This window comes from Chamaea fasciata, unplaced genomic scaffold, assembly GCF_029207755.1.
Source record: "Chamaea fasciata isolate MVZ Bird 193981 ecotype frontalis unplaced genomic scaffold, bChaFas1.0.hap1 SCAF_17, whole genome shotgun sequence".
NCBI classification, from domain to species: domain Eukaryota; kingdom Metazoa; phylum Chordata; class Aves; order Passeriformes; family Sylviidae; genus Chamaea; species Chamaea fasciata.
Window position 1 is genome coordinate 15,317,255 of NW_027094102.1, and position 25,892 is coordinate 15,343,146.

At 45.6% G+C, this 25,892-nt stretch overlaps 1 protein-coding gene across 3 annotated transcripts in view; it reads left to right on the forward strand.

The window, feature by feature from the left end:
- Nucleotides 1-25,892, forward strand: part of NDRG3 (NDRG family member 3) — a 68,359-nt gene that overhangs the window by 35,483 nt on the left and 6,984 nt on the right. For all 3 annotated transcript variants that reach the window (XM_066198690.1, XM_066198691.1, XM_066198692.1), the window contains exons 3-10: nucleotides 1,441-1,476; nucleotides 20,369-20,474; nucleotides 21,164-21,284; nucleotides 21,772-21,834; nucleotides 22,157-22,217; nucleotides 23,831-23,917; nucleotides 24,464-24,520; nucleotides 25,705-25,808. In XM_066198690.1, the coding sequence (XP_066054787.1) occupies nucleotides 1,441-1,476; nucleotides 20,369-20,474; nucleotides 21,164-21,284; nucleotides 21,772-21,834; nucleotides 22,157-22,217; nucleotides 23,831-23,917; nucleotides 24,464-24,520; nucleotides 25,705-25,808 (635 nt within the window). The remainder of the gene's footprint in view (nucleotides 1-1,440; nucleotides 1,477-20,368; nucleotides 20,475-21,163; nucleotides 21,285-21,771; nucleotides 21,835-22,156; nucleotides 22,218-23,830; nucleotides 23,918-24,463; nucleotides 24,521-25,704; nucleotides 25,809-25,892) is intronic.

Here is a 25,892-nt window from a genome sequence, read left to right on the forward strand (position 1 = left end):
TGCTGTATGCAGAAGTTTCTTATTTCTCCATAAAGAAATGGGTGACTGAACTGACCTGTGTCACAAGCTGGCAGTGGTGTCAGAAATCTCAAGCAATTTCAGGGTCACAAACTGAAATAAGAGGAGACTGCTTTTTTATTTTCTTTTCCCCAGTCCTGAGGATTTAGTGGGTTTTGCTATGTCCTGCTCAAAACATTGCCACAGCTCAATGCTTAACACAGAGCAGGAAAGAGGGGAATGGATTCTTAAACAATTTGCAGAGATCTCAAATGTCTCAAAGTACAGAATGCACGATGCAACGCTTGTTCTTACTAACAAGGCAAGGCTCTGCAGGGAGGAAAACACGGCGATGTGTTTACACATGGAGAGGAGTGAGGGTGCTCAGCCAGAGGAAATGTTGGGAGTGTTTCTGTTGTCAATATGTAGTCCTCGTTTTATCCTAGTAATTTTAGTACTAAGGTGCTGTGTTGATTTGGCACAGCCTGGGTTTTGGTAGTTAGGGAGGGCCACAGGAATAGCTTCTGTGAGAAGCTGCTAGAAGCTTCCATCATGTCTGACAGAGCCAATCTCTGAGGGCTCTGAAGATGGACATGCTTCTGGGCCAATTAGAGAGGTTGGTAATGCCTCTGTGATGACTTAAGAAGAAAATCAAATCAGTGTGCATGCAGTTTTTTCCAGGGGTGGTGAGGCACCACAGCTGCTGCCATCCCGGCACAGAGCATGGCGAGCCTTGCATGCCTGGCCACCCCTAGCCAGCCGTGCCGCAGGTGTCACACAGTACCTGGGCACACAGACAGGTTCCTGCAGACCTTCCAACCTGCAGGATGCCAAGTAGGTGCTGTACTGACTGTGTCCACCTGCATGCATGGGGTCTCCCTCTGGGATGAGTCAGTGGTGAGCGACTTCGTGCAGTTCCCGTGTCCTTGGGTTTCAGGAGCTTGCAGGTCCCTGTGTCATGAAACGATCCCATACCTGCAGCAGTGGCTGCACAGGAGCTGACTGCATGGCTTCTTTTCTTGTACTCAGTACGTGAGATCCCAGGAGTAGTCCTTTAGTTTTGCGTCCAAATTGTTAATGCACACCAGGAGTAGACAAAACCCAGACCCATATGCAGCCCAGCTGTGGCCAGTGTCCTTCCTGTGTGCCTCTGTCCCTGCTTGAAGACTCTCAGCTGTGCACACAGGTACTCACTTCCCTTAGCTGGTAGCCTCCTTACAGCCCTATAATCTTGTTGTATAGGGATGGGCACATCTTGCGTGGAGTTTGCTTGTTTTGCATTTCACTGCTTACCTGACTGCAGCCAGTCTCAATGTGCTGTAACAGATGTCTATATGGGAAACTTTTGTGATGTTGTTGGACATGTTCTGGGGTGTTATGCTGATCTCCTTTTTTCTTTTTTCTTTTTTTTTTTTCTTCTTTTTTCCTGTCTTTTATTAACAGAATGCAGCTCGCAACTTCCAGGACTTCGACTGTCAGGTAAGACCATGCGCAGGAGACAAGGATCGGTTGGTAACTCTCCATAGCTCAGCAGTAATGTTGAGAGAGATGAAAAAAAACCTCTGTATTTTAATTTTAGTTCCTATTAAGGTTTAATCAGTAAGAATTGGAATTTATCCAGTGACAGAAATTGCCCTTCACCCTTACATGCTAAGCAGAATGAAAGTTCTGAGTTCTGAGGTGCGGACTGCTCTGCCAAGGCTACACACCGTCTTGCAGGATGGCTGGTCTCCTGAATAACATTTTCTTGGAAAAATGCAGTATGCTGAAGAACTGCAGCTCTTTCATGTCCCATCTAGTTCACTGGCAGGGAAAGGAGGACTTGCATGTTCTACCTGTTTTGTCTTGAGAAGAGATGGAAGTGAGAGAGCTGCCCCAGATACAGCATGCTGCTTTGCCGGGCCTGTTTTGACACAGCCAAGAGTTTATTGATGGTACTGAGGTGAGCCCGATGGCTCTGGTTGCCATAGGAATAATCCTTTCGTAGAAGTGGTTGCTCCACCAGCATCCAAGACAGAGGACATGCTCTGTGACAGTCAGAGCAGAGCACTGAGATTCTGTGGGGCATTTTGTGGAGCACAGGCTCATTTCCCATACCAGATTATCCTGCTGCCTTCTCACTGAGCATATGGGTATACAGATTGTGGTTGTTGTTTCTAGCAGTTGGAGGCTGCTGTGTCTGTAGTGCTCTGCTCAGCGTAGGGCAGGTCATACAGCACTGCTGCAGCACACCAGGGCCTAGAAATATCGTAATAAATTTAATAGAAGTCTGTTGATGTAGGGGATTCCAGAAAACTATTTGGAAGCCTATGCACAGCAGGAATGTAGTAAATACAGTCCTATGAAGGTAGTCCATATTTTTTTCCTTCTCTTAATATCAGACACTGATAGTGTCCATGCTGTGTGGGCAGGTACACATCGCTGTACTGCTTCAGCTCAATTAATTGTGAGTTTTGATATCTTAAAGCCTACAAGTATAAAAATCACTAATCTTAGCACGTTATAACTTTAGTGTCTCATCTGGAAGGCAGCAATGGTGTTAAGCAATGTTTTTTCTTTTGAAATAAAGTTAAATAATGGGATTTAAAACACTTTGCTGTACTGTCATGTCTCCATCTATCTATATCTTCTCTGTTACCTTTAGAGGTAAAGTGTGCTCCCATGTCAGATGGGTAATGGGTAAAAATAGGTGCAATGCCTTTGAGTAAGTGTAGACAGCAGAGGCTCGCACTGCTGTGGTTTGTGTGCCAGGATTGGGAAGAATATGAATATATTGTGTATTGGCCTCTGCTGTCAGTCCTCTGGTGACCCTCCAAAGCTCTGGGCATGCCCATGCCTTGCCTGGCTGTGAGTGGTATGCTCGTGGGAGCTGGGGCAGAGTGGGAAGGTGGGAAAGAGGCCATGTCACAGAGCCACTGCCTTTTGGCTCTACGCTTTTTTCCTCAACAAGCAAAGCCTCTTTGCATTTTTCTTTAAACAGAGCCCCAGATCTGAAGCTGGGCCAGCCCCACAGAAACCTGGCACTGCAGCCACCAGCCTGGGCACTTGGCTGTCCCGAAGCTGTGGTTGTCCTCTCCAGGGCTGAGCTTTGGGAAAAGTTGAGTGGTCTGCAGCCAGAGAGTGGTGCTCTGGGGAATATTAGGCCAGGAAGGACAGGCTTGTTACTTCTCTGCTTTGCTATAGATCACCAGTGAGCTGGTGGCCATGGCAACAGTTGGGCAGGAGGCAAGATGTTCTTTCCAGGAAACCATATAATTCATGCAGAATACCTTTTTTTTTTTTTTTTTTTTAGCAAGATGTTAACACAGTGTCTCTTGTGACTGTAAATATTGTCCCAGCCTCACCTTACTCCGTCACCTCTCCCTACAAGGTGTGGTTTCGGGGCACACCTGGCTTGGCATTCCCCCACATCATACCTGGAAAGTACTCCAAGGGCTGGTTTAAGTCTCTGAAATCTGCCAGAGAGGATGGATTGTGTGTTGGATCCTTGGGTTTTCTGCCTCAGTCGCTAGTACCAGGAACTGTGCTCACACTTGGAGATTGACCTTGTGTCCTGTGAAAAATTACTGCTGCTTTTTAATCTAGCAAAGCACATCTGGCTGCCACATCCAGACCTTTGTGAAACTCGTGTGACTTTACCAGTATCAGGGGAATTTGAAGTGGAGAAGGTTGCCAGGGCTTTCAGAGGAAGGAAGATCCTCTTGTGTAGAGAAAGATTTAAATGCACTTAGGCTGGGGCAGTGTTTTGATTTGTCCTGAGTTTCACAGGGAGGAAGAGCCTTGGCAAAGGAGGATCTCAGTTTGACAAGAACAGGCATAAACTGGCCACTGATTGATGAAGGCTGATAACTGAAAGATGGTTTCCAGTTACAGTGCAGTGAAGTTCTCAATCAGCTTCCAATAGCAGCAACATCTGCAAGGGACCTGGTGGGTTTTAAGGCAAAAATTAAAGAATTTGTGAGATGAATTTTATTATTTTATACCGTATAGTGTAATATGAGACCACAGCATCATGCAAGACATACATTTCAGACCTTTTCATTTTTCTAGTAGTTAAAAAAAAAGCTGTTTTAAATGGAGTTAAAACTGTAGCTTTGACTGGAGCTGACCCCATTCTGAGCTGTCCTTGCAGGGCTGCAGGCAGTGCGGTGAGGGAGGGGGATGGTGAGGGAAAAGTGAGGCTCTGTCAGCACTGTTGATAACCCTGTTGGCAGTGGAGGTCCAGTTTGAGCTCCCCAGTAAAAGACATTGACCTGTTGGAACAAGTCCTGTTTTATTTCTCTGTGTTATTCTGTGCCCTTTGCCATGAGGTCATTTGCTGTAAGTCCATCCAGAATTTCACAGAGTATGCTGGGTTGGAAGGGACCCACAAGGATCATCAAGTCTAACTCTTAAGTGTATGGCCCATATTGAACCCACCATCTCTGGTGTTATTAGCACCATGCTCTAATCACGCAAACTAACCTCAGAGTCCCAGCTCTGAGGACTGACTGATGTCCCTGCCCTAGCTTCTCTTTGCATACAGCTGGAGTAACAGCCGCCCTCAGTGTTAGTTCTGTCGTGCCTTTAGACCTCCCTCAGTCTGAAATCTGGAATTTTAAAATATTCTCTGCAACTGGGCCGTGCTTATGAATCGGAGAAGTGTTTAGTTTAATTCCATCTCAGGAATGTTTCACTAGTACTGTCACTGACTGTAGGAGATGTGTAGGGCCAGGCACACAGGTTCCCCACACTGTTTTCTGTATATTTGACATGCGTTACTTTTCAACATAACATGTATATTTAAGGTTTGTAAGATCTTTCTTAGGTGAAAAGGCACAGTGTCATTGTGAATTTCTATTCATTTCCCTGTATTTTTGGATTTATTTTTGAGTAACTTGCCAGGATCAGATCTGGGCAAAGTCAACAGCACAAGTTTCTGTTTCTTCCCGCTTCTGAAATTTGTTACTCTGGGGTGAATGTGTGTGAGGAAGCTTTTAGCTTTTCTGGTACAGCTGACTTCTAGATACAGCTGTCCTGGTTTTTTTTAACTGTTCATATGCAAGCAACCAAAGCTAACCCTGATGCCTAACAGATTGCCTGGGCATCAGTTAAACAACCCCACTGCAGTTACCACATAATCTGGTAACTGCAGTGGAGATGAAGCGGAGAGCTAGCATGGGGGCTTAGCAGTCTTTATCAATATGAATTTATGTTGTTCTCAGAACTAAAAAATATTAACCTAAATCTGAGACCTACATTTTACTTGAAAGTGGTATGAACCCTAATGAGGTCCAGGCTTGGCTTTTCCCAATGTCCATGGGCAGATGGTTGAATAAATGGTCTGGAATGCTGATGGACAGATGGTATGGTGACCTGCACTGTCACTAGAGCTGTGCCTGTGCTTTTATTATACTCTGCAGACCCTCTGCAGCTTTCAGAAGTAGGTGTTCTGTCTTAGCCTACATCTCTCTCTTCTTTTCCAAATGATTTGCTTTAAATAGAAATGAAGGAATATGCTGATGTATTTTTAAAACAATCCAACTAAACCTGTGTTATGTTTGAGTCTGAAATAAGCTGGCATTTTGATCTGATGAGCTGGTTTGATCATTTGAGCTGACACTTCCCCTCTGCTGCCTCCCACCAACAGGAAGGCAGAGAAGTGTTTGTCTTTCAGCACACACCGGGCAGAAGAAGGGGGCTTGGAGTGTGAAGGTGGTCTGGGATTTGACTGAAAGCTTTCAAGGAGGAGGAGGAGGTGGGAATAAGTAAGTCCAGGACATGAAGGGTTCATCTAAAACAGAAAGGACAGGGCATGCATAAACCCTTGGAGGAAAGAAATTTTCTGATATAAAAATGTGCTGTCTTACTGGCATTAATGGAAGATGTGGAGTTACTCAGTTGCTTGTGCCCAGAGTAAAACACAGCAGAATTAATGTCAGACCTTGATAACAAATTTTTTGCCACTTACTTTTACTGTAAGTGTCACTTTTCAGTAAGCCCATGTTTGTACTGATTCAGTTTTGGAGAAGTTCTTTCGCAAGTATATAAACTCACAAGTAGTTTGATGCTTTTTTAATCTGCATTTTTAAAAGTTTGCTGATCCTTGCCTAGTCTCTTAGCTTTATTTTTACTTGCTCTGCTGTCAGAGATGATCTATTAAAAAAATACGAATATCGATCTATTACCGATATCCAACTGAGACGGACAAAAACCCTCTAACAGTTTAAAGTTAGAAAGTGTATGTTTATTACAGTGCCGGGCAGCATGCGGGGTAGCTCCCAAATAAACTCCACAATTTACAGACAATCACAGAGTCCTTTTATTTACAAAGATGTTCAATACCCAAAACACAAATGCATATTCATAGCCCCGGTACCTGCCATTCTCCACTTCATGAGTAGCTTGCCCTTTGAAATGGGTCGGTGGTCTTTTTTCCAAGGGGAGGGAACTTAAAATGAGGAAGTAAAATGACTCTTCATCGCTCTGAACTTTCTACCTTTTCAATGCAAATGTGACAAATGAGCTCTGGTAGGACTCCCATTTCCCCAGGTACATGACTTTCAATGACTTTCAGAGTAGGGGATTTTCTGTAATTGTCTTGTGTTCCTAAATCTATCAGGTTCTCTGTTCTTCATTACAAACCCAGCTAAGCAAACACAAAGTTGACAAGCAATCAGTTATTGAGGCCTGGGAAAGTTAACTCAAGTCTGGTTTCCCTTAACTAACCACAAACTTTAAATTTTTAACAAACTTTAATTAATTCCAGCAAAGCTTATCTCTGACTAAAATCTTCTTTAAAATCCTTAGTTCTTTGAAGTCTATCTCTCAGAGGGAGTATGTGCTGCTGAGAGGTTATTGACATACTCTATTGTGTGCATTTCCTGATGCTGGAGATGTTGAATTGAAACTGTGCTCATTTTTTGAAACTGTGTTCATTTTTTTATTTAAGATAGCTTGTGAGTGCTACCCAGTGGCATTGAATACAAGATATTTAAGGTGTTTTTTGTTTACTGTGCTGAAATAAAATAGAACGTTATCACTTTTTAGGAAGGGTTTGCTTTCTGTATGTGAATGATGGGAGCTGTTCTCACCCCTATTGAAACATTTTGTCTGGGATATCGAGGACCATTGTTCCTCTGATTTGTACAACGAGTTCTTTTGTTTAAAGTCCTAGAGTGAAATTATTTAGAACACAGAAGATGTTTTGATCTAAAAAGTAAGTCTATTTAATACCTGCTAGATTAATGCTGCTCCTAATTTTATTAAAACTAGCACCACCACTAAAGTACTGGTTTTGACTTCTGACATCACAGCAAAAAAAACCCACTGTAAAGATAACAATTATTAAAATAGAATGTTGTTTTGGCCTCCTTTTTTTTTTTGCATTATTTATGTTTCTTGGGAAGCTTTTCCTGTGATTCCTCCCATCTGGTTTCTATCTAAATGCTCACTTTTTTGTAAAACTGCAATGTTGAGTTCTGGAAAGTTTTAGCTAGCTGGACTTGAACTGAAACATGACTCTTATTTCCAAATGTATGTGCACTGTCCTTCCCTGGGGTTTACTCAAACATTAGTTTTGCTTTGTGTATTCTGTGACAACAGTGTGACAAAGGGGTGGTTATGCATTTGTAATACTGGAAGTTCCTGTACTATTTATGTTCTTGTGAGTTTTTGAGCGAAGCAAAAAGTTATTTGTGCTTTGAGTTGAGCTGTTTTCATCCATTATGCAACACCCATTAATGGTATTTCACAGCAATTAATGAGTAACTGTACCACCAGGTTTAATTCAATGCAGTTCTAGTTCCTAGGCATGTGGAAAGTTTGGAGACAGAGGACAGCCCTGCATGCTCTTCTTCAAGAGATTCTAAGATGTTCATTGTCTTCAGCAAGGTACTGAAATGCAATTTGGGACATAATATTAGTAGAGGACTGCCCTTGGCAGGAAACATGGCCCTTGGCTTACCTACCAGGTTCCTTGCGGAGTTAAGGTGATCTTGGGTCTCGCAGTAACACAAACTATTTCAGGCTCACCTGTGTATTAGTGCATTCAGGTCTCCCTTGCACAGGCCTCAGCTTAACAGAGGCCGTGTGTCTGCAGGTGGTGGCACCTTTTGTCCACTGCTGTCTTGGTTTAGATAGACAGGTATCTGCCAGGGAGGGTTGGAGTCTCTTTTAAAATGTAAGCCCCTCCCCCCTTTTTCTAAATTATCATAAATTTGCAATTAAAAGGCTGTCAGGCAAAGATTTTGGGAATAGGTATAGCAGTTCTTTACTAGGGATGTAAAAATACAGATGTTGTAGTACAGAAGAATAAGCAGACAAATAAAGAAGAAATCCTAGAAAAACCCTGACAGTCAGAAGTACAACCTGACACCCTGTTGGTCAGGGTGTTGGAAGCAGTGCAAAGTCAGCCCTCCTGGAGTGGCAGATGTGGTTCTGTTGGAGTAGAGATGGTCCCGTTGAAGAAAAAAGGGTCCAGTAAGGGTGAGATGGGTCCGGTCTTCCTCTAGGGTTCTGGTGGGGAAACTGGATCCCTAGTGGGACTGTGGCTCCTTTTTATCTAGGTTAAGATGGTTTGGCTCCTCCTCCCTGTGTGGAGCAGCTTACAATAGTGCACGGTAATGTGTAATGTCATTGATGAGCTCTTAATGGTCCATTAGCAGAAGACATTCCCATGGAAGTAGTGAAACAATGAAGAGAGATAAGTAGCAGTCCACCATCTGATAAGTGACACTGACCCATTTGGGCAAAGATAAGCAATTCTGCTCCACCCAGATGGAATAGAATAATATGCTCTTTACAAAACCCATGTCAACTGCCCAGAAGGGAGAGAGCCAGAGGTTCTCTGTTCTGTGTGCAGCCCAAGGGGAAGGCTGCGGTTTCACACTCTGCTGTCTCAAAAGAACAGTGCAGAGTGCCCCCCTGCCAGCCTTGGGCAGAGCAGAGCTCAGCTGCCATGGCTTAATTCACCCTGAACCGATCGAGGCAGGTCCAGTTTCCTGCCTTAGGTGGGGAAGAGGGGATCTACTCTCAGAGCAGGAGTAAGAAGCACCATGTATTCCTCAGTCTGTGCTGGGTGCCTTGCTCATGACACTGGATACTTACCTGGAGTGCAAGAAAGTTGTGGTTTTAACTGCTTCTTGTAACACGTGGGCGGAGCAGGAGATGGAGGTGGGCATCTTTCTGCATCTCAGACTTGTCATGAATTGCTTACTGGTCTCAGCATTGCATGGTTGTAGGGGTTCATGATTTCTGCTTTGGGAGCACAAACCCAGCCTGTCAGCCATGCTCGTGTTGTAGTTCACTTGACTGAGTTCCTTTGACTGCAGAGCCAGTGTCTGTCCTCTGGCAGGATCAGAGTGACGTGCCAGTTCTTGCTGGCTGACACTGTGCATTAGCAAGGGTCAAAGAGAGATGCTGGGTCCATCCTTCACTGTCACCTGCCTTTGGAACAGTTGCTTAGAACTCTGTTTCCTGTTGCTTGTGAGTTTGTGTAAGCAGATTGCATATCTCATTCTTCTGCTGCTCTCCATTCTCACCCAGAATTTAAGATTTAATCCAATTACATGGAATACCAGAAACCATTGCTTTTCTGCGTAGATCATATTGTATTTTCTGTAAATAAGTTTCTGCTCCGTATGGAAATTAATAATTTACTTCAAGGTGTTGTTTTCAATCTGATTTTGATTTGCTTCCCATGCAGCCATCTCCTTCAACTCTACTATTTCCCAAATAATTTTTCACTGAGGAGGATCTGGGAAGCACTCAGCTGCCAGCTGCCTTAAGGTTGGCAGTATTATAATGTGAAGAGTTACCTGGTGGTGATGTTTTACAGTCTTAAAATATTTTTTCCTTATCTTACTTACAGTCATAGTTTATGGTGCTGTTTTAGTAACATGTAGAAATTTGAGGGCAGCTGTTGCCAAGAGCAAGACAATGGAGTCTCTGCTTTAATGTCTCCATAGTTAGTAACTGGGATAGGCTGCCCCAAGAGCACGATGCAGTTGTTTTTCACCTTTGCCAAGACTGGCAAAGGTAATGTAAAGTAAATAGCCGTAGCCACAGAGTCAGTGAAAAAGGGGAAAGCCTGCCCTGAGTAATCTGCATCTCCTTCACCTTACAGCAAAGCAGCAGAGGCAGTTTTCTTTGCCTTAGGTGAACCAGGAGCTGAATGTCCTTAAGTTGAAAGGTTTTTGGGGATATTTCTTGACGCTGAGAGGTTTGGGCATCTTCATTGAAGACTAAAAGCTGGGTAGTTGTAAAAGAAATCCTTTATTGCATTGTTAAATCAGTCCCATGAAGGCAAAGTTATTAGAGTCTGTAGCAGTACGCCGAAGGCTTCTAACGTAAAGTCTCTAAGTCCCAAGCAGAAGCAGCAGCCACAGCAGCAGTAGAGGCCTAAGTAGTCTGTGTCCCGTGAGTGCCTTTATCAGTTGCAATCGAAGCAGTAGCAACAACAGTGACATCGGTGTTTTCGTGAGTCGTCTGTGTGTGTGTTCTCAAAGTAGTACATTTTATTCTAATTTTGTCCAATTAGACTTAAACACGAATTTCTTACAATAGTGTTGGACCTATCCTAAGCTAAAATTGATGTGCGACAGTTTTCACGAATTCTTACACAAATGCTACGCGTATAGTTTTATCTGTTCCTTCTAGGAATTATCAGCAGGGCTACATTATTTTTGTTATGACTATAGTTTAACTAACTTTGCAAAACACAATGTTTCTGAACTTTATACTAGGCCTTAGGACTTCTCTTGCTAGCTTGCATTTCTACCTCATCCCTGTGTGGATTTACTTATTTTAGATTTTCTGAAGGTTTTAATTCAGTTGTCACATTTCTGGGCCCTATGCTAGTACAGGCATTTAGCAAGATTGAGCAGAGTGCAAGCAACAAACACCTTGCTGCTCTGTGTTCTCCCAGGTTTTCATGTTAAATTTTTTTGAAGGGATTTCACAGATGTGTTCTTTATTGCCAGTCTCCAAATTAAATGAATTCCCAATTTTTCTAAGGAATTAATTTTGAACTTTGAGCAGCTTCACATTGGGAGTAAAACTAATCTGGTAATGCTAAAAAAGAAGCTTAATAAATTAGTCATAAGAAGCACTGGTAATACGATTTCTAGTCATTAATCATTCCCAGTGTGAAACAAATGGTTTCTTTAGCCTTTAATAACTTTTAAAACTTAAGTAGTGGATCACACTGTGACCTGGGTCTGTGGGAGCATGGCTGGAATTTGGACTGCTACTTCTGCTGCCTGTGAGTTTCTGGAGCTCAAGGCATTAGCACCTCTGGAGCTGCTGTTGAATGCCTCACTCCTTCACTATGAATGTTTTTTTCTCAATGTGGGAAATTTTTGGTGGTTTTAAGGAAACTTCCCTGTCCAACCATCCTGGAGCTACACTGCCAGTCACTTTTGCACCACCTGAATTGGGACTAAGTCACTGGCAGCTCACATCCCACACTTAGTCCCAGCAGGTTTCTTACTGCCTCTTACCCCAGGTTTTCCATAGAGTCACAGATGTCCAGATCCCTAAGATAATTTAATCATGATGCAACAACTAAATAGCAAAGCAACAAAGTAAGAGCTCAAGGTGGTGCCTCCAAAGAGAGACTCCAAACAAAGGAGCCCCTAGGGTTTTATCCTGTCACAGCACAGGGAAAATCTGAGGGTCCTCAGCTGCTGCAGTGTCTCTGAGTCTGGGTCCCCTCTCTGGGCTTCAGGTCCTTGGGCCCTTTTTCTGCAAAGGGTCTTCCGTTCATGGCCTCTTGCTGCGGGCTTGGGCTCCTGCCTCTCCAGAGCTCAACCTGCGTTTCCAATGCAGATGCACCTGAAGCTACTGGGACTGAATGGATTCTTTAACAGGTGGTACCTGTCAGTGGCACTGTCATTGTTTCCCTCTCTGGCCAAAGGCAGAGTGGCAGTCAGAAATGGTTCCTACATTTGAACCTTTGGCCATGTGCCTACTTCTTTCCATTATCAGTCCCACAGTAGATTTAGGCTTTGGCAGTCATAGTTGGGTGTGGGTATTCCTCTTTAGTTTGAGAAGCATTCAGAAGTGTTAAGGACAAATAGAATAATGTCCGAGCCTTATTTGACCTTCTGCTGGCAAATGCCCAGCAAGGAATGCCTTCCAGCAGTTCTTGTTTGAGTTTGATCTCAGATATTTTAAAGCTTCTGTTTGGTTGTGTTGTATCACCTTCCAGTATCTGAGCCACTATGGTTCGTACACACTTCTGAAGTCGAGGGCTCTTTGACTGAGAACAGAACTTTGCAGGAGCTGGCACCTTAGAGATGATAGCAAAACTCATAGGACAGTGAACCCAGCCCTGCACTCCTGCTTAAAGATTTCCGTAAGTCCATCAGCTCATTGGACACGGGGCAGGGCAGAGGGACAGGAGAAGGTGTGCCACTCTTTCCAGTGGCACTTCATCATCAAGTCAGCCAATCTAAGTTGCATCCCTTACATAGTAGCAACACTGCATTTTAGCCACAAACTTCTGTGCAGCAAGCAGCAGGAGCCCCAGAGTGTGAGAAGCCATCACTGATATGATTCTGAGGGCAGACAAGTGTATTCCATGCCTTCCAAGAGCTGCTCTGCAGTGGGAACCATAATGTATTCCAGATCAACATCCCTGGGGAAAAGGAAAAAAACAGCAAATCATAGAAAACTTCACTACTTTTGCACTCAAAGTTCAGAACAAAGCCTGCACAGAACCAGAGAAGATTGTTGATCATAAACTGGGCAGAGAGCAAATACCCACCATCCATCACCGCAGAGACAAGGAATGGTGCCAGAAAGCCAGCATGACTAACAGAAGGGCAGAGAGGCCATTGTAAACAAAGCATTTTTTTAAAAGATAGAGAAAATGGAAGAGGTTATTGACTCTAGCATATTAAATATATGAACAGAACAAGGCAGGAAGGGGGGTTTTGCAAAGATGAGAGAATTTGATTTGAGAGAATCAAAGAGGAGAGATGATTTGCAGAGGGGAAAAACCCAACTGTCCTGTTTCAGATCTGTCAAAATGGAACATGGAAGAAAGGCTTAGGGCTAGTCATAGCAGAAAAACTTAACAGATTTTTTTTTGCATGTAAGCTTGGCACAGAGCAACTCGCAGAGAGTACTGTGCTGGAATGCTCTTTGTGGGGAGTCCGCGCAGACCCTGCCATAACCCACAGTGTCTGCTGCAGAGGCTCTACAAAAGTAATATTTATGCATTTGTAGCAGGTTGCCAGAACCGTAAGTATCAACCCAGGAGTTTTAAATAAGTTTAAAGATTAAATAGTTGAGGTGTTAAGTGAGAGGTTATGCTCCCCTGTTGAAGCTGCCATGGTGCCCAGTGATTCATGTGTCAGACATTTTATAAGACAGATCAGAATTCAGAGGAGTTCTGGAAATTCACTGACCAGCTATACCAGACAAACTGATGAAATTAGCACTATGTAGTGGATCAATTAGACTGATAAATATTAGGAAAGGGTGATGTAAGTTTTTAAATGGAAGAAGTCCTGCTCTGCAGAGCTGTTAGAATTCTTCAAAACAGTCAGTAGTGATATAATAAAGAGAATTGTCAATGTAGCCTACTTGGATTTCCAAGAGACACGACCAAAAGGAGTCTTAAGATGGATCTCTTAAGGGGCGTAGGAGGACATGCAGTCAGGGGAGAAGTCCACTAATGGATAAAATTTAATGATTAAAAAAACCTAGCGTTTGTTTTCACAGTCGAGATCACTTAAGGAGCACTCTGGAGATCTGTACTGGGACCTGTGCTGCTTAAATATACTTTTTAGTGGTATGGAAAAAGTGATGGAAGGTGCAGTGACTAAACTTACCTGCCTTTGGGTAAAGAAAGTGTGCTACACATTGAGTCAAACCTTTCTAGAGTGGAAAATGAAAGCATGGGCTCAGGGCTGATGATAACCCAGAGGCATAAGACCTTAACATTGCAAGGGATGAGTGACAATGTCAGCACCGGACTTGCGGCTTTCAGCAAAGGAAGTCAATCCTTGTTCATCAGGAACAGAGAACAAACAACTCCATTGTGCTGCTTTGTGCATCCACAACATGTGCCTGCACGCATTTGACATCCTGCCAGACCCCTTGGCTCAGCAAGGACAGAGCTCCCTGAGGTGGTTCTGGAGGACAGCAGTATGGTCAGGGTCAGCTGATGTACCAGGGCTCGCTGGATAGTCCCAAGCACATCAGCCCAGAAAGGGGCATGTGAGGGTCATGAGCTGTTAGGGTGTCTCTTCTGGGGAGTATGGAAATGGGGTCAGTTGCTCCCCAGCTTCCAAACCAAGGGCCAGATCTCTTGTAAAATCAGAAGATAAAACATGGGGAATTACGTGGTTCTTTAGTCCACGCATTAATAAGGTTCAGCTGCTCTGGTCACGGGGATACTGGTACCAAAGGCATAAATGTTTGGGGGTTGCAGTCCCATCCTCAGAAAGTTGAAGACCACACCTCCAGTTAAGGAAGTCTCATTTGACCTACAGATTGTTGGAGGCTGGGAAAGTTATGGGAAACTGTTACAAGATGCAAGTGTTTGAGAACTTATATCACTGTTCCATTTTCCACAAGCACACGCTCCTGAAGTCAGCCCAACAGGCTACAGCTCCGGTTAGTCTCCATACCTTCTGTTCCATCATTGCTCTTCTCATTCCTGACTTCCAGGCATTGCTGGTGTTTGAAGCTGTGGTTCCCAGCTTTGCTGAGTGGATCAATGGCAGCTGCCTGCCCAGCCTCAGCACTATGTCCCAGCAGCAAGTGTGGCATGGGCTGTGCCCCCAGCTGCTGTTTATTTTTACCTACTATGCCAATAAAGGCAAAAGATAAAATTATCTTCAGAAAAACTTCTGATAAAGTTTTCAGTCCCTAAGTGAAAATTGAATTTTATCCAGCTCTTCAAAACACAACCTGTTAATCATGAGCTTCTCCTGCGTTTATCTCCCTTATTTTGAAAACTGCAGGTTTGTAAAAGTCTGGCTGTCTCCTGGCCACATATTTTCCACCTGCCTTCTCCTATCACTGCTTCCCAGCACTAGTTCAGATAAGCCTTCAGATCATAGCTGGAATTAGACACCTGCAAGGTAACAACCCTTGAATCTCTTTTCAAACTACCATGATACAGTGTGTCATTGCTGGCCCCAGCAGAGAGCAGAAGGAAACCAAGTGTGCCAGTCTGGAAGTGTCTGTTACTTTCCAGCACAACACTTCTACACATGCAAAGGGCAAATAACCAGGAGAGAACATGCCAGAATTATGTTTTGGAACTGGATGGCAGTTACAGAAGCATTGATGCGGTGTGACACAGGCAGGACATCTCACTAGGCAGCTGTGAATGGTGTCTACAAGAAAGGCATGCAGAAAGTGTGTTTGTCAGGGATAGAGGGTGCAACCTGCAAAGTTCCTGTTCTCTCATTGAGTGCTCTGGTACCCACTGTAAGTAGGTTATTCTGCTCTGCATTTGAGAGAGTAATACACCAGTAATAATGTAACTAAGTAATAAGTTTTGGGGGGCAGTTCAAGGTAGCAGTTGTATTGTGTAAGTGTAGAGACTGTTGTTGTCATCTAAAGCATAATACCTAAGCTCTGGTTTAAGAGCTCTATCTCCTGCTGGCCTGTGGCTTTGCTACATGGGAGAGTTGTTGTGGAGACAAACAGATGATGGGGAGTCACGTGTGCTCTAATTGTGTAGCATCTGAAAATGATTGTGTCCTTTGCAATGAGAGATTGAGATAAAAGCCCTCAAACTCCAGGGAAAGTTTCAGAGAAAATAATGATCGCTGGAAAAACTGTCATAGAATTACCAGTAGGGAAGCTGGGGGTAAAACTCAGTCTTATTTCTCCAGATAATCTTGAAAAAGAGATCAGCATGATACCCGATGTGCAGTTTAAAAAGTAAAGGTAGAAACCCTTATCTAGTTGTAGTGGCTGCTGCTCCCTTTGTAGACATGAGAAAGCCTTGGAAAAGGGCTTTAAAAAGTAATACACTTTATTCAGAGCAGAGAAGAGTAGCTGCTTCCCAGAAGGAGGATTTCCACCTTGCCATGGAACTAACAGGAGAAATAAGAAGTGGCCTTAAGCGCTCCCAGCCTGAGCCATTGATGCTGTACAGGGCAGAGTAAGAAGTTTGCAGATTTAGCATCTTATATTTTTAAGTGCTGTTTGCTGAGATTTGTTAAAGATGGAATTGCTTATGTTGCTGCCATGTTCAGATGTTGTCCTGGCTCAAAAGACAGGTGTCTGCCAAGGAAGACGGGAACCTCCCTTGGAATAGAGAATATGACCCCCTTCCCTCTGAATTATTGTAACTTTGAAATTACAGGGCTTTCAGGCAAAGCTCTGGGAAAAGGAATAGCAGTTCTTTATATGTGTGTGTGTGTGTAACAAGGCAAACAAACAACAACAAACAGACCCAGAGACCCAGTGCCAGCCGTCTCCCGGCCGCAGGCACCTTCCCCTTTGGTGCAGTTCCGGGCACGGCCGGCAGGGGCGCTGGTGGCTCCCGGCCGGGCAGGGCGGGTGCGATGATTCCCCCGCGGCTGCAGGGGGCGCTGTGCCGCGAGCTCGGCCGCTCTCTCCACACGGTAACGGCGGGCGGGCGGGCTGGCGGAAGGGATGGACAAGGGGCTTCCTTTGGAAACTCGCGGGAAGCTGCCGCTCCCGGTGCACCTCTGGACAATGAAAGGAGCTGTAGCGGGAACCTTGGAGCAGCAGGCTGGAACGGCAGAGGCGGGCACACCTGGGGTGTCGAATAAACTGTAAGAGAAAATTCCACAGCGTTCGGAGGAGCCGCGGGAGGCGGGCGGACACGGGGTCGGACTATAACGAAAAGCCGGAGGCAGCGGCAGGGAGCAGCGGGGCTGGGCAGCGGCAGCCGCGTTTCTGTAAGCAGCTGCTGCACGCAGCTGGGGAGATGCTCCCTCCGGAAAGGGGGAAGGGTTCGCGGCGCCGTGTTTTTCCCTGAGCCACCCGAGTAGATGCTGAGGGTCCTTTCCAGTCAGATCGGGTGTGAATAAGGTCCCAATCCATCGGCTGCTCTTACGAGCAGAGGTTCACCCAGGGTAAGGAGGAAGCGGCGCTGGGCTGGACTCCACACTGGCAGCGAATTCTCCCTGCGGCAGCAGCAACTTGACCGTTCCCTTCAGATCCCGAGAGCCCGAGAGGGTGAGCGAGGAGCTGAGCCCAGCCCCTCATCCCCCGGCCAAAACCGTCAGGGTACTTCTGCCCTTCCCAAGAGAAAAGCCCCTGGCTAAGAGGCTGCAGCCAGCTGCACCTTTCCCCCCACCCTGGCCACTTCTTTTGTCTCTCTTAAGTACTGGTCATTATCATCTCTTGGGCAACAAATAGGATAAAATTCCCTGAGAGAAAGGGGGAAAAAAAAAATAAGTCCTAACTTCCAACAACTCTACCTTCCCTGTATTTGAGTCACCAGTCTGACTAAAGGAGTATCAGGGTAGTCCCCTGTCCCTCAAATCTCTTTACACAGTCTGCGAAGTCAGAGTAAGCAGAAGACCAGGAACTGATCGTTAGCTGAAGGAAACTTTTCCTTCCCCACTTGAGAACTGAGATCCAAGCTCAGCTTTGGAAAACAAAAATGCAGGATGCCGCAGTGTGAAACACGGTGAGATGCTTGGATAGAGGCTCTGAAGGGAAATGGGTGTTTCTTTTTCTAGTACCTTGTCCTGTAGCTTACCTAGTAAAAGCATGTGTGACCTTAGCAGTAAGTTCAAATGTCATTACAGAAAAAACTATGTTGCAGACATATTTCAGTATCATCAGCTCTTTTGTTGCTTTCTGTGCTTTTCTTATTGTTTCCTCAGTTTAGTGTTTGTGCTTCTGTTTGATAGTTGACCTTTTGCTGGTGCCTGTAGACCCTCCCTGCCCCCTGCAGATGTCCCTGCTTCATGACCTGTGTTATAAATTATTAGCCAGATCCGTAGAATAAAATATTGATAAAAAATTATTAATAATTTCCAAATAGGAAAACCCCGATAAAACCACAACCAAAGTACAGTTCCGATCCCGGGAATCGGCACTGGGTGAACCGCAGATCCTGCCCCTATGGCACAGAATCCCCCTCTGGTTCACAAATTCGGAGTGTGCAGGGCCTGTTTTTATACAGTTTTTGGGCTTGTGCAACCGATTACTTCATCATTTCTTTGTGTATATGGTCCTTGATTCATATTCGTCTGGTTTCTTTTCTGGTTGCAAGTTCGGTGAATAGTTTTTCCGGGGAGACATAAGCTTATGTCTGAGTTTCCTGGAACCAGGTATTGGTTTCCTGGAACCAGGTATTGAGATGTATGTCCTTGATGAGATTGGGATGATGGATATGGGGTGCTGAGCGCTTGGCTGAGGAATGTCTTCCTGGAACCCCGCATTCCTTAGGCTTGAGAATGTTATACAGTAAAACACGAACTAACTCTCAAACCACTATTACATAGGCTTATAAAGCAATATAAAAAGAAAAAAACACGAATTAATCTTAAAATATTTATCACAACCCATGAGTCAGTTTAAGTAATCCTGTGCTCTGGGCAAGGTTATTCCTTCTGCCCCCCCATGCACTCCCCTTGGGCTCTGAGCCAGAACCAGCATTTGCCAGACCTCTCTGCGAACTTCTTAACTCACTGACCTGGCAGCAGTCTAACAAAGCAAGATTAATTAAAAAAATAAAACAGAACAAAACCAAACCAAAAACCAAAACAGAGAAAAGCCACCACTGGATATTTTCGTGCCCACTCAATGAGTTCAAGTTGCTTATGGAAGAGCCCAGCAAGTGCCAGAGCTGGTACAGACCTGCTCTTAGTGGCAGTCCTTAGTCCAGCCCTGAGGGGCTTAGGGATGTAAAAGCGAGGGTCTCAGGCTCTGGTCACTTTGGCACTTGCTACGCTCTCCATTGAGTTTGCTGTGTTTCACCCTTCCAGCCACCTGCACTGCCAGTCACCTTCTCCAAAACCGGCCACTTTATGGAAAGGACTCATTAACACTTGCAGGCTTGGAGAGCACTAAACTAGTGTCCAGTGCTGTGGCTGCACAGCACATCCTTCAGAAGTACAGGACAGAGCTTTGCTCAGCTCAGCAGAGCAGCCCTGAGAGCTGAGACGTGGGCAAGGGGCAGAGCCTGAAGGTTTGTGGAGGTTGAGGAAGCAGAGACTGCACCCTGGGCTACCTTGTGCAGCCTTGTTGTGAGGACAGGAATTCTTGCCTCGTGGACACATGCTCGCTTTGCACACAGACAAGCCCTTTCCTATCCCCAGTCTCCTCCTAAGGAAAAGGGAGCCAGGTGAGCCTCAGGTAAGGTAGTGTCATCTGCAGATGGGTCTCTGCTGCTTTGTAGGTAAATACTCCAGCTTCTGCACATGCGCAACGTAACAGCTGCCTGCAGGCAAAATCCAGCCCCATTTTGAGGACAAGGAAAGCCAGGTGTGTCTTGTCATCCTTCCAAGGCAAGCTCGAGAAGGTTTCAGGCTACCTCATGTGATTTGGCTGGGCCAGCATCCTCCTGTTGCCACACTCCTGGGCGCAAGGAGAGAGAGAGAGGCTTTGGAGTCCTTAAAAAGAAGCACAGCTGGGGGAAGGAGGGTCTTGCGCTACAAGAACTAAATCAGTCTGCCCCACAATCAGCCCTCAGAGTACCCAGAAAGTGGGGTGAGGTTGATTTCTGGTGTGCTGCAAGCCAGGTATTCTCACCAGTCCTGTATTTGATTTAATGACTTTCAGGTCGTTCAAAATTACTGTTTAAAAACAAATATTTCATATACTTAATGTAAACTAGTAAAACATATTTTTGAGGTTGTAATGTCCCATCTTCAAGCTGAACCATGAGGCTTTTTCCTAAGCAGATACTTTCTTGATATCAAGAAAATAATTGGTGCTTTTTACAGTTTCCATAAGAGCCGGTCCCTCCATTGATTTCTGTAGATGAGAGAAGGGACCTACAGGTGATGTTCTGTACCCAGCTTTCCTGACATTTCCACTGCTTTCCCAAGGTCCATAGTTATCCCAGAGATCCTGATCATGAGAAGATGCAGCCCCAGACCGTTTCTACATCTGTACAAAAGCAGGCTGCTTTGGGCAGTGGTTGGACACAGTGATTGGGTAGAGAGATTTGACAGTGTTGTGAACTGACCAGGTTGGATGGGTCTTGGGGCAACCTGATATAGTATCAGGAAAGTATCCCTGCACATGACCGGGGGTGGAATGAGATGGTGTTTAAGGTCCCTTGCAACCCAAACCATTCTGTGATTTCAAGAGCTGTGCTGTGGATAGGAGAGCAGTGTTAAAGTGGGAATGAGGCCCTTGCTGCTGGCCCTCATTTAGGGTTCCCTGTGCAGGCAGCACATGTAACACTGGGGCTCCTTCTCTCTCTCTGCAGGAACATGACATTGAGACAGCTTTCGGAGTGGTTCATGTCACCATGCGGGGCACACCCAAGGGGAACAGACCCGTCATCCTCACATACCATGACATTGGCCTCAACCGTAAGCCCTTGCATTGCCAGGACCCTGAAAAAGTGATTGTTCGTGGTATTTGCTTTTGAGCATGGGGAGTAGTACACCTGGCATGGAGCTGAGATGAAGTCATTCCAGGGTGAAAAGATAAAGGTCTGCAGGAGGGAGGGCATGTGGCATGCCCCTGTCCATTCCAACAGCCCTTGAAAGGTGGGGCCAAGGTGGAAAGGTGGTAAAACATCCACCCAACAGTGCTCTAGCACCGTCGTGCTCTTGCTGACTTGCTGCACAGTGTGATAGGGCATCCATTCCCTGGCTGCTGGGCAGGTGAACAAGTCCCTTCTACATGGCTGCAGCAGCAGTGTAGTGTTCTGGTGTGCTCAGTTGCTCTTTTGACATGTCTTCCCACCCAAAATGTACTGTTACATTCACTCAGTTGCTCCTCTGTGAGTGCTTTGAGAACCCACGTGCTGCAAGGCCCTGCTTTCCGGGGCATTGCAGGCTGACTGCTGTTTGTCTGCCTGCCCTCCAGTCACGGCAGTTCCATTGCTGAGACTCACTGCTGCTTTGCAGTTTTGAGGCACAGCACATACACCATCCAGGACCCACTGCCCTGTGGGCTCAGTGGGGACTTGAGCTCCTGCAGGTGTGTGCCATGGTGTTTGGAGGGTGCAGTAAAACTTAAGGAAGTGTCTAATTTCTTGTTGTTGTTGTTGCAGACAAATCCTGTTTTAACGCATTCTTTAATTTCGAAGACATGCAAGAGATCACCCATCATTTTGCTGTGTGCCATGTGGATGCACCAGGCCAACAGGAAGGAGCACCCCCATTCCCATCTGGGTAAGAGCTCTGCAGACACCCATGTTGTTCAGTCTGGACTGAGGCAGCACCAGTTTAAGCCAGCTGGGACTGCCAGGCTGAGTGTAGTGGTAAGCAGGTGTCAGCAGTAGAGGAACTGGCAAGATGAGGAAGTTTCCCAAAGGGCATTCAGCAAACTTTCCAATTACTAAGACATGGGTAAAGCCCTCACAAGTTCTGAGCCTGGTACCACCTTTCTGACTTGAACATGAATCCAGCACACTGCAGTCGAGCTGGCATTTCATCTGTCCATCCTGCCACAGAAGTCTGACTGCCCAAAAGACCACAGCTCTGTGTTAGTCTTGCTCTGAGGGATGGGACCCACACAGTCAGCTGAAACATGCAATATGGTTGCACATTAATAACCTGTGCACATATCTGCCAGATATTCCTTGTCCCTCCTACGCTGAGTGGAACTGGAAGGTAACCTCTGTCAGGCTGTATTTGGAGGTACTCTCTTGCTTTTCAGGTACCAGTATCCCAGTATGGATGAACTGGCTGAAATGTTACCTGCTGTTCTGACACACCTGAAGTAAGTCTCTGAAAGAAAACGGGGTGAGCCAACTGAATACCACTATTCCAGCACCTACTTCTGTCTCTGCTTGCCGTTACTGATATGCTCACTGCGGTGTCCTAAGAGGCACAAGCATCTCCCAGCCAGTGTGACCCTGTCTAGTTCTGTGCTGGGGTCACTGTCTGCTACGAGGCGATTTATGGCTGCTGCATCATTGCTGCTTTGTTTTGAAAATAAACCATAAGTGCACGGTTGGATGCAAAGGGGAAAGGTTTTGCCTCTAGGGATGCTTCAGCTGAGCTAGGTTAGTCGTGCTGACTGTGAAATGCCTCTATTTCAGCCTGAAAAGCTTCATTGGGATTGGCCTAGGAGCTGGCGCTTATGTCCTCAGCAGGTGTGCGGTAAGTATCTCTTCACTACTTGTGACTCACGTGGGCTGTGGTCATCGCTGATCAGACTGACTGGGGCACAGGCAAAGTAGCATTCAGTAATTACAACAGGGCTGCAGGGAGCCATGGGAGAGCTGCCTCCATCCAGATGGTTATGTTGGAGCAGTCAGGGTTACTCTGAAGCTGTGCCAGGCATGGAAAGATTGTAATGTGATGCCTCTGAGTCAGCAGAGGCCATCCTGAGTGCTAGGAATGGCCAGTCTTGAGTCTTCACAGTGACCAGCTGTGTTACTGTGCTGTGTGCACTGTTTGTGGCACTAAAGAATTGATGTGGTGACGTGTTGCAAGCTGGTGATGATGAGGAATGTGCTTTGTCACTGGAAGGAAGCAGATTTTGCTCCCCCCTTACACAAGAGAGCTGCCTCTATTTCAGTATCTGCTTATGAATTTCTCTCTACTGTAGTGTTCTTGTGAAATCAGTGGGTATCATTTAGCAGCCCAGGACTTTGCCTGAGTCTTTCAGAGTTAGTGTTAAAAAACCGCAGAAATCTGACATTTTCAGTAAAATTTGCTTCAGGTTGTTGAGTGTGGAGAGTTGCCAGGTGTTTAGGGTACTATAATTTCTTCAACCCACTGTGCTAGGCAGCTGCCCCTCCTTACACAAAGTTCTCTATTTTCCATTCCTAACATTCCCTACACTCAGGATTGGTCTGTGGCAGTGTGAGGCACTGGTGTTTCACTGTTCCATGCCTTCTGTATCTTGGGTAGTTTTCAGCCTTGCTAAAGAGGAGTTTGTGCAAATCAGCCTTGGTCCTCAGCAAAGTGCCACAAGGCTCTTGCCACACTCCCTGTGCTGTGGGCAGTTGCCTGCAGGGGACAGAGATGTTTCCTTCTCCTTCACATCAGTGCTGTAGAGCAGGAGAGCTGCCTTGGAGTGAGCCCAGAACTCAGCAGAGGCTGGTTGCCTCTCATTTCTGTGTTTGTGTTTGCAAGCATGTCAGTGGGTATGAGCAGCTCGTAAGTGCTGCATACCCGTGCTGCCCAGGTACAGCCCAAGGTTCACTGGAGGGGTTTGGGTTGCTGGATGGAGCAGGGGAAGGGATGACTGCAGGCGGGGAGCAGCAGGGGTGCTGTCTGAGGAGCAGGTGCCCCTGTAGCTCAAGCTTTCCATTCTGCAGGGGCTTGGGGGCCTCAGCACTAATTCCCCTGCCATTTGCCCCATCTCAACTGGGAAGACTGCCTGTTCCTTGAGGAGAAGGAGGTGCTCTCCAGGCACAGGAGCTTGTTCAGTTTCCTCACAGAGGTGCTGGATTGGAGCGGAGAAGGTTGCTGCTCACATCCTGTAACACACAGGGCCTGAGCAGCTGTGCCAGGTACACAGGTCACCAGAAGGAACTGCTGAGGCTATAGGTGCTGTAGAGCACCTCAGTGCCACAAGTGCCACTGAATTGAGTCTGGGCTTTCTGGGAGCCACTGGCTGCCTGGCACAGAGTAGCTCCCTATTTTGTCTGCATTTTACTTGGTCTTGCACCCTTTGCAAGAAGCTTTTCAGCTGCTGCACCAGTTGTTGACCACTGTGTGGGCTGAATCGTCCTTCTGAGTGTGCTTCTGCTCTCTCTCTACAGCTCAGCCACCCTGACCTGGTGGAGGGACTTGTTCTTATTAATGTTGATCCATGTGCAAAGGGATGGTTTGACTGGGCAGCATCCAAGGTGAGATTCTGCTTTCCCACATATGTATTCTCCACAGCACCTAATGAACAGTGTGAAGAGTAAATAAAAAGGACAGAATACAGGAATTTTTCCATTTCCAGTGAAAATTTCTATTTTTAGAAATTTTTTTCTGTTTTGAAATACTTAAAAATCTCTGTCCCTGCTGTGTTCTTAGTCTGGGTATAGTATGGCCTCTGCCATAGGAGCAGGGGTGGGTGTAATCATGTGAATGAGAAATGCAGATAAGCTGCTTGGATCACTCAGCTTTCCTCTGATTTAGTACTTCTGCTTGCAGGCTTCAATTGATTGATATTGAATGGATCTCTTAATTATTCTCTTATTCTGGCCCCTTGAAGTTATTTAAGGTTTTTGTAGAGCTGTGTTATGTATACACAATTTCTTTGAAGCTTTGCATGTCCATCCCAAGCTTCAGACATTTGCTGCCTACATAATTTGAATAGTTTCTTCATTGTTCTCTTTACTCTGAGTAGCTGTTTTGCAACATGTGATGAAACTGCACTTTCCTCATTCATGGTTACTCTTCAGTTTTCAGGCTGGACAACCAACATAGTGGATATTGTCTTGGCACATCATTTTGGCCATGTAAGTACCCAGCAGATGCTAATGTTGCCTGTGCAACTGTACATGGAGCTAAAACTTCTGTATGTGTCTGTTCCCAAATAGTTCTGGTCCATCAGGTAAGGGTTGTCCCAGGTAGTACCATTTTCTCTGTGTATCAAGCTCACATCAGGGTTGGCATGCTGGGGGGCACACACATCCTCACTCTTGCCCTAGCTGTCTCCAGGCCATGCACTGGCGAGAGAACTCCTTTGTGGTGCCCAGGACACTGTCCACAGAAACAAGTGGCAGCCAGTTCTCTGGAGCCAGCATAGAAGCCTTTGGACTGTGGGTAGAGCACAGGTCAGCTGGGAGCTGGCAGTGGGATCTTGTATTTTTCCAGATGTTGAACTGCTGCGTTCTGTTCTTCATCTTACCCTTCAGTTTCAGCAGAGGCAAAACAGCCCCTCCTGAAAACTTTGGATGCAGCAGTGCCTTCTGTTTGGGATTAACTGTTTCTCAACCATCAGTCTTACTGGGCTTACAGGGATAGTGCCTTGTGCACACTGTATATGCAACACAGGAGATCAGTCCCTGACCTGGAGTCTTCTTGCAACAACACATCAGCACTAAAAGGAATGCTTCCTTCTCCAGCACCACTTCCTCCTGTGCACTTCCTGTTCCCTTCCCACTGTCAAGCCCCTTCATTGTATATAGTGCTTCCTTGCATTCCCTGCTCTCTCTGGCTCTCTCCGAATGTAATTTCTTCTTAGACCTGGGTGCTGGAATTGAACTTTCCTTTGGTCACAGTCGTACAGCTTACATATTTTTTTACTTTGTTTCATTTATTAGTATTATTACGTATTTTGATTCTTAAACATTAAGCATAAGTGGAAGACCTGCCTAACGCAGAGTGATTTGTATCTGTAAGCATTACTGAGGCTTGGGAGTGAACTTATCCCATCTCAGGATACCTGTACTGTTGCAGTAGTTTGTGCACTGCCAGTTGTAAAGGGTAGTCACATTACCAAAGCATGGTGTGTACCAGCACATCAAATAAACACCTCATGTCTCTGGGATCCTTCTGCAGTCTGGAGTCGCTGCCCTCTGTGTCACTATTCACAGGGAATGATGTGTATGGGCACTCTTTAATGCTTTGGTATTTTTATGACTATTGCTTCTTGTAAAAACTATGTTTCCTGTTTTTCAATTATTTTGCTTTTGTACAGGAGGAACTGCAGGCAAATCTAGATTTGATCCAAACATACAGGCTTCATATTGCACAGGACATTAACCAAGATAACCTTCAGCTGTTCCTCACCTCATACAACAGGTATAGGATACCTTTTTGCCTGATAGACAGCTCCCATAGTTTCCCTGCTCAGCAGATTTGCTGCCATATGTATTATCCTATTGG